General features: G+C 33.0%; 1 protein-coding gene across 2 annotated transcripts in view; it reads left to right on the forward strand.

The window, feature by feature from the left end:
* The window catches only part of LOC136978385 (zinc finger protein DPF3-like), a 56,051-nt gene extending 49,645 nt beyond the window's left edge, over positions 1 to 6,406 (forward strand). The window contains exons 8-9 of one of the 2 annotated variants that reach the window (XM_067274087.1): positions 708 to 789; positions 2,748 to 6,406. In XM_067274087.1, coding sequence (XP_067130188.1) covers positions 708 to 789; positions 2,748 to 2,794 — 129 coding nt within the window. In that variant the 3' untranslated portion in view covers positions 2,795 to 6,406. The remainder of the gene's footprint in view (positions 1 to 707; positions 790 to 2,747) is intronic. The other variant, XM_067274088.1, reaches the window with a different exon arrangement.
* Positions 6,407 to 9,195: the final 2,789 nt, after the last annotated feature.

Genomic DNA, 9,195 nt, shown 5'->3' on the forward strand with positions numbered 1-9,195 from the left:
AAACAAGAATTTAAATCATTACATTCTACTCCTGTTTATTGTATGTGCATATTTTACAACAGGACATTGACAACTGCCAGTGTCCTGTCGTAAAATTTAAAATGTGACATATTTAATATAGTTTTTATTGTATTTTACAGGGTAATAATCTGTTTTTATTGTGGAATTTTATATATTTTGTAGCAAATCGTTAATTTCATCTACATTACATTGCATTTGTTGCTATTCAAGTTTATTCCTTCTAATAAAATGAGAACACATCATCTTATAGGACAGTTACATACCATATTATACATAGTTTAAAGAACAAGACGGATCAAATTTAATGCACTCGGAGCCAAAATTCCGTTTTGGATTATCTCCCATGCGTTAATAAGAACTAAATATATTTTCTTAACGGTCTTGTAAAGATTGAATTAAACAGCAAAGCACTGAATTAACAGAAATGTTATTTTTTTTAAATTAAAAGACAAAAATAATAGAGTTAGTCGGCAAGCGAGTGGCAATATCGAAAAATTTAAATAAATAAAAAATGTATACAAATATAAAATTAATTCTTTTTTAAGTTAATTTGGCAAAGTAGAATTAATGTTCAGCTCCATATCTCTTAATAATTCTGTTCTTTATTTTTTATGTTAATTTTTTTTTTTTTAGTTTTCTGTTTCAAATAATTTCATGGTAATTCTTTTAAATCCACGTGTTTTTAGGATCAGCTACTTTTCTGCGATGACTGTGATCGTGGTTATCACATGTATTGTCTAAATCCGCCGTTATCTGAACCGCCTGAAGGTGAGATCGAATTTGAATCAAAAAAAATATTTAATAGCTACTGTTAATTCAGTATTTACATGATCTGTTTTTTATTGTTAGATTGGGTACAAGTTTTTTTTAAACATAATTAGCAAACTGAGTGATTACGGAGCACGGCACTGGTTAATTTAAATGTTAAGCGGACAGAAATACAACGGATAAGTTGTATTTTATTAAAGGTTTAATGTTTCCGAAGGGTTTTAGACAAGTATAAGCGGCATTGCGTACAAACCCGCATCGTCAGCTGCTCGAGCATTTACGCTAATCGTACTTGAGTGGGGATGAAGAAATCTATCGATTGTCCGAAAGTAGCCTTTTGGTGTAAGTGTTTAAGCGGCCGACATTGCAGGTTCGGCGTGCTGCTGTGTATACTGGCACCAATGTTTTGCCGTCGGGGACTTTGATTCAAAAATTGAAGGACCAAAACCAAATAATCTTTATTCAAACTTTCTTGTACTAGTTTCTGTAGAATTTAGTGCATTGCTGTCGATTCTAGTTCAAAATAAGTTTGGTTAAAGGTTTTTTGACTCAGTTTTTGATTCAAAAGTATCTAACAATGCTTTGAAAACATTAAAACTTTAGTATAATGTAAATTTATCCATTAGTATTCTGGATTTTGTTACATTTCTAGGAAACTAGCTTAAGAAAAGCTGTATAACATTTATATTTATGAAATTTTGCTTCAGAGTGTAAAAGTTTGAATATATATAAACGAGGCTCAAATGATTGAATTTAGAATGCGGTGGTTTACTCTCTACTAAATCTGCAATTGCAAAGAGCCAATATTCCTGTTTAGTTGATGTTTGGTACTGAAAACACACTTAAACTTTTAACAAAATCATAAGAATGCGGCAATGTAAGGTTTTCTGTGCGGTAACTGCCAAGTATTTTTTGTTGGAGCAGTACATACAGATATACAATTTTACCCTTGCTTAACAGAAATTAAATGAATTAAGTTTCCATGTTTTTCATGTTTAAATAATGAAGGCATTTTGAAGAAACCCTTTTTAAGTACTTCTCTTGTCAACAGCAAAATTTTTTCTGACGAGGGAGTGCTTTGGTACTTAAGAAAATTTAAAAGGGGGAATGCAGATGTTAGTTTTGTGTATATATTATTGAAGCACACGTACACACAGTTGGAAGGATGTTTTTCACTTTCTCACAAGAACGAGCGAGAAGATATACATTGCACTTCAAACTCTGGTTGCAAACAACATTCAAACAATTTTGGCTGCTTTGTTGTTTAATAGACACCACTTCCCTTAAATGTGTTTTTTCAGATGTCCAAGTGAGAGTTATTTGGTGTGAGGTTTAGTTTAAGGTGTCAATAGGTTAGGTCAGAGGTTTGGTTTGATACTGAGGCATACAGTTATACAGTGGATGCACTGTATAACTGTATGCTTCAGCTGTATACAGTAGATGCACTGTATAACTGTATAGCTGTATGCCTCAAATGGCATTAGGATAAATGCATCAATAGGTATGGTGAATATGTGGAAGTAAAGTGTAGATACTTAAACTATACTTCACTTATCTGAAATCACACCAATACAACATTGTAGTTAAGAGGGCCACAGTTTTTATGGGGTCTTTGATCAGGACATCCGTTCTGAACATGCCAAATACATACATAAAAAAATGCTGTATGATATTCTAAATTATGTATACATATCTGGATATGAAGATGGAGTGCAACAGTGATCTTAACAGTATAAAATTAAGCATATGTCTGCCTAATTTGCAGGAGTTGTATGATTCAAATCATACAACTCCTGCAAATTAGGCATTTCATAGTTGTACATGTGAATTTTATAATCTTTTAAGTCTAAGTCTTCACAAAACTTTGTTAATCATTCAGTTTGCTAACATAAAATTTCATAAAATTTATTGAAAATGTCTATAATTATTATAAAATCTTTTTTTTCTATTTTGAATAGGATCTTGGAGCTGTCATCTCTGTATTGAAGAATATGGTCGAAAGTGACAGGAAATTTCCTCTAACCCAATTTTGACACTGTTACAACTGATATGAAACTGCCTGTTTCTCTTGTAATCGATATACCTCATTTAAATATTTTTCCGTTATTGGTTCTTAGTTGAATATATGCATATATATATATATATGTCTCGGAAGATTTCTGTGTAGAATACGGTACAAAAAGTAAGCCGACGTCATTTTGTTTTTTCTTTTATATAAATTTGGTACGTTTCGGAATTTAATTTTGGCAACCGTTTCCGGTTACGAAGCTCCGTTTTCGTTGTGGACGGATTTTGGCCGTTCTAATTTCTGGATTGCAGGGACCTTTGCTATACAATGCTGCCAATTGTAGCCCATGGGCTGCATTCGTACACGTTTAGGGGGATTATTCAAGTATCCAAACACATGTCATTCTTTATTATCAAATGTTACCTCAGTAAAATAACAGTCCAAGATATATATTTTCATTTTTGCGTTTCGAATCTAGTCTTCAACACTGGCTATTCATAAAAGAAAAAGAGAAATTTTGAATATTATGTATTTTAATATTTAAAATTTTGGAATATTTTGTGCGTAGCCGTACGTCGATGTTCCTACACCATAAACCGGCACAAGAATTATATCCTAGTGATGTCGGTCACTGCTGTTCCTGGTGTTCCATTACGGGGCCATCGAGTTTTTTGGTAGCTTGTTTGTGTATTTTAATTATTTTACTTGTGTAAAAAATTTTAGATAGCATTTGGAAGTATTTAAATAACACGATTTTGATATTCCCGAGATTTTTATTAAGGTAGGATTTAATAGTTTTACGCAAAAGACGGGCAAAGGTTGCTTCCCCATTTCGTTTGCATTTCAAATTTGTTAGAGGATAAACAGGGTAGCCAAAATTGGTGTATATTCTTGATGTAATGAGTGCTTTTGACTAATTGAAAAGCAGAATGAATGAAAATCATGCACGCTATCATGTGTCTATAATGGAAAAAAATTTACATTTTTAAACTCAAGTATCATCTACTTTTCTGATATATTCTTAAGATCTTCCTTGCCTTCAGAATTCAGGGTGAAGTGTGTCTGTGAACGTATTCATTCATCATTAATACAAAGAAAAAGTTCTAAGATCGTGTTTAAATGTCTCCATTCCGACGATTTTGATTTGAAAATTCAAATATTCGATTGGATTTTATTTTATTAACATATCTTCAAAATCTTTTTCTCAAAACTATGGTTGTGATAAGCACGTTGGGCATTGTGCACATTATAAAATATCATTCGACCCTGTTTTTTCTCATTCTTCGGCACACGTATATGCCTAGGACCTTTCCGCATCAAGAGATGTAGCTCGTTTCTCTAGTGATAAAGTGTTTCAATCACAAGATGCACGCGGAGATGGATATGGTGATAAAGATTAGGTTGTGTACTGTGTGGTGCTTATACAATATGCATGATATTAATACGAAAAAAAAAGTTATATCACAGTAGTCTTCACTTCTCTCAGGTCTGAGATATAAAAAAAAATACTGTCAAATTTTTGAATAATATTGTTCAGGACAAGTTGCATTTGCAACTTTTAGTATTAGTAATTGTATTAGTATTGTCCTATAGCCATTTTTATTACATAATTTTATTGAGAATTTCCTTTGAATTTAATAATAATAAAAAGATTGCAAGTGCCTAAGATATCATTTTAAATATCGAGGCAGAAGAAGGAGCGAGTGAGTCGGTGGGTTTGTGTGGTTATTTGCAAAATTTATTTTGTAATTATTCTTTATTAATTAATTTTTCGCTTGGTGCAAAATGGAAGAGATGTTCGCGAGGGGAAGTCAGTAATTATGTTACAAACTTATACTTGTCGAGAAATAAGCAAGAGATTTTTTAATACAGAACCTATTTTTTGAGCAATCTCTGGATATTCAGGATATTCTAATACTGTGTAATGTCTGAAAATCTCTTGATTACTGTCGGAATCACTCCATCACATGTTCTAAAATGGTTATTGTACGCTCTGGCTATGATATTGAGCGATTATCATATTTCAGACTTTAAAAGAACACTTGAGTGATGGGCATTTTCCAACCAGTGAAGAGTTCAGGAGCACGTAGAGCAATGGTTGCAACAGCAATTAATTGATTTTTATACAGTGGGCTTTCGGTAACCAGTAGAATGTTGTACAAGCGCTTTGTATTTATATGGATTTTATTGCAAAACAAATGCTTTTTATTCTTTTCTTGCTTATTTGCCAGTAAGCATCCATCTATAGCCTAATTACTGACTTCTCCTCATATTATCGCCATTGCTCTAGTCCTGAATTGGATCTTTGCATTTTGCTTTCTATTTCCGATTAACGGTTGACTGTGTTATTATATATATATTTAAAAAAAAGATATTTTTTGCATGTAGTTTGGCGCTACCTCATTAAGTATTTTATGCTGCAGGGCCAATCTTATTTATTTCTTCAATTATTAGAGTTTTTAAAAAAGTATAGTTGCTCATGACTGATTCTTTAACTCAGGGTTGGTTTTTTAGGGTGGCTTTTCGGTCCACCCGTTGCGCTCACCATGACATATGACCATTTATATACGTTTGATCATTGCTTGAGGTGACTAAGACCACCGGAAACATAACATTCTTCTGTATACTATATAAAGAAAAAGTATTATAACTAGTCAGAATTTCTAGCTATTTCTACTTACACAAGAAGAGGCATTTTGCTTTTTCGTTATATTTCCAAAGTCCTCTTCCCGCTTGGCAAATTTATATATATATATCGTATATCTTTCCGAATTTCCTTTGCGACTTTTAATCTTCCAATTAATTATTGTTGCATGTTGTTGTTTGTCGGAACGAAGAGGAATTGTTCGATAATGAAGTTGGAGGTTTGTATTTTTGAGCATTTTTAAGTCATGTTACGTAAATTCGTGTGAGTTTTAAGGGTTTTTTTTACGAATTTTTCAGTCTACCAAAATGTTTTTATTGTTGAAAAGGTTTTTATGCGAGAGAGGTGTCGGAAGATGACCTTCCGGCGGGACTAAAAGGCCTGGTTTTATGTTATTTTTGTTAGGGATCGTTAACGGATCGGGTCGTCCGATTCTTTTCCCCTCTTTCTTTTTAAGGAATCGATCGTTTGGTCGATCGTCTGTCGAGATGATGATTTCGTTTGTCACAGAATCACAAAATCTTCCTCTGTTTGTGTGATAGAATATTGTTATTTTGTTGGATTTGATCGTTCAAAATTTGACAAAAGAGGCTAACGACGACAAGATTAATTAAAAAACAAAAAAGTTGATAAATTGTACAAAAGTAAATAAAAAGAAAACAAAATTTTGGATGTTGATAGAATAGTTTAGCATCTTGCACCAAAGAAATTTAAGAAAATCTGTCTCTTCTTGTGTGGCATGTACAATACATGCTAATTTATAAAAAAAAATAAAAGAAATATATATATATATAAATAAAAAAGTACAAGACATTTGCTCAATGCTCTGTTAGTCCATTATCAGTATGTGCTCTAGCTAGTAATACCATTTGTTGTGACAATTCATTAAGAGAAATGCTGTTTTTGGTTGTAATCAAAATGTGATTTGTAGTACAAATAAAATGTTACCTGTATTAGCCTCATAATGGTATATTGTGTTTATTATTAATCAAAAATACAATGGAACTGTTTGAAAGTAGGCACTTGTGTAACACTTGATAAGTTTCCTTCCCAAGCAGATGAATTGAATTGGCTAATTAACTTTCTGGTGAGAGAGCTAAATAACCTGCAGGCTGATGGGCTTGTTATTTGTTAACGAATGTAATTAGCATGGATAAATTATTTCAAAAATGGCACTTGCAGAGTATTTTGTAAGCCCACTTTATGACTCAGGTCTGCTTGTTTCCCAACCAGAAAGCATGCTGCAGTAGCTTTCAGCTAGGAAGTTACATAATTTGCAGACTGATAAATGCTTTTGTTTTTATCAGTTTGCAAGCTTGTTAATTTCTGTTTATATCAATTATTTCAGCATTATACGCTTGCTATACATGGGTAGTCAGAAAGGCATATATACCTAATCATGTTCAAAGTAGGACCCTTCTGTGCATACACTTTCCTCATTGTTTCTGCCATTGTTGGAAACACCATCAGAGGACTTCTTTTGGAATATTTGGGAGTTCAGCCTTCAGATTTGATCTGATGTCCTCCACAGTTACAAAACATGTTCCTCAAGACCCATTTTCAGTATAGGGAACAATCAAAAGTCACTTGGAGCAAGAGTCAGTGAGTAAGGTGTTTGGTCAACAGTGGCGTAGCGTAGCAGGGGCGGCCCGCGCCGGGCGGCACTTTTAGGGGGCGGCAAAATTTCACAATAAATAATAATATCTTGTAAAAATACCTAAATAAAGGGGCGGCGAAATTTTCCTCTGCCCGGGCGGCTGACACCCACGCTACGCCACTGTTGGTCAATGACAGAAAGTCTTGTTAATGAGGAATTGCTACACAACAAGTGACTCAGTGAATTATCATGATGCAGTAACCACTCTCCCCAACACTTGTTGCATTGTTTCCTCCAAACTGCATTTTGCAACCATGGAGGGCAACAAATCGAATGCAATGGCTGAACTCTCGAAATATTCCAGAAGTCTCCTGATAGTGTCAATTGATCAGCAATTGCAGGATCAATGGGGCAAGTGTGTATTTGCCTAAGGGTTTTACTTTGAAGGTAATTAGATAGGTAAGCATTTTGTATGTCTTAACCATTGCAGTGTTATACTACAATTTCAGGAACTTTTTTTACTTGCCTGTATATTTTGCTACAATTATAACAGTATTCCAAATGCATAAAAACCATTAAGTTGAAAACTTTTACTACCAAAGCAATTTTTTGCAGATACTGTGCATTATAGTATCAGATATCTGCAATTTATCTTTTAGAAACTAACTCTATATGATTTCTAATGAAATCATTTGCATTTTATAGACATCGGATAATGAGTTTCTTATTGGCGTAACTATTTGGTTAAACAAAATTTACAAATTATTCAGTCCAAGTATATGGCAGCACCTAATCCAATATCATTGCTCTGCTTTCTTTGATGAGACTTAGAGCAATTTACAACAACAAAACCCAAATACAATACTGAGCTTCGTACCTCTAAACCTTTGAACCTGTCATCGGCAGTTACCCAATTCTGATCTTAAATTTGTACTGTTGTAGAATTAACTGCAGAAATAGAATTTATATAAAATTTCAATTAATCCAGATGAGTTTTGGTAATTGGTGTTCTACTGTACAAGAAAAATTGATTACACACTTTAGTAACTTCTGTATATAAATATATTTATACTCATTAGTAAATAGACACCCTTATTTTTAGATACTTTCTTTTATTTCACAGTATCCATGTGATACAAATGCCACCTATGCATATTAAAACCACAAAGTTTTAACCCAGTTGGGCACAGAATTAATGAATTCTTCTATGTTGGCCCACTTGGCATACAAATAATCCAAAAGTTCTCCGTGGAAAGCAGGCTTTTGTAAATGTCATCATCCTGCACAATCCAGCAGGTTCCAGAGTGTTCAATGGGATTCGTGTCGCACCCGGCCCGAGAAAGCTTGCAGATACCTTGTATTGCAAGCTAATTCTGGGTTTTTGTGGCAGTATGACAAAGAGTTCTGTCGTCAGTGGACAGAGTGGATGTTTTGTCCATTGGCCAGCCACTGGAGAATATTGGAAGAAGACCCTTCTCCAATATGGTAATGTGTATTTTCATATTGTCTCATTCATTTGCCGACATTTAGGGTGTCTATTTACATATGGGTTGTGTCTATAATATACTAAACATCTACCAAGATAATATATGTTAAATTAAAAACATTGTCTTATAAATTAACATTTAAATTCTGTTACATTAATAAGTTAAAGACGAATGTAAAAAAAAATTTAATTCTACTCTTGATAACATTAATTCAATTCTTGGTAATTTTACTTAATTAAAGATCAAGCCACGTCCTTGTTATTGACATATTATTTCTTGACTGTGAAAGTAATGACATAAAAATGTAATTACGATAATTTTACGTGAAATCTCTTCACATTTTGGTATCTAATTATTAAAATTTTACTTCTAACTTAAAAAAAAGGGCTTAAAATGTGAATAGACATACAAGAACATTACAGAATACCCCGTAAGTCAAGTAACTATTTTGCATGTTTCGGGTGCTTGTCAATTAGTCTTTACTAAAGGTCACTGATTTTTAGGTCATCTTATATAAAAATTTTATTAATAGTAACATAAAAATCGTTTCAAGTTAAATTTGGTTGCATAAATAGGATTGATGCAACTGATGCAATTTGTTACATTCTCATATAATTGGTTATTGACAATGGGTCCAAAGACTAAGTAATGCTTGGATTATTTCCTTGGA

The sequence above is a fragment of the Centruroides vittatus genome, unplaced genomic scaffold, assembly GCF_030686945.1.
Source record: "Centruroides vittatus isolate TY-2023 unplaced genomic scaffold, ASM3068694v2 contig_519, whole genome shotgun sequence".
In the NCBI taxonomy this organism is placed as follows: Eukaryota; Metazoa; Arthropoda; class Arachnida; order Scorpiones; family Buthidae; genus Centruroides; species Centruroides vittatus.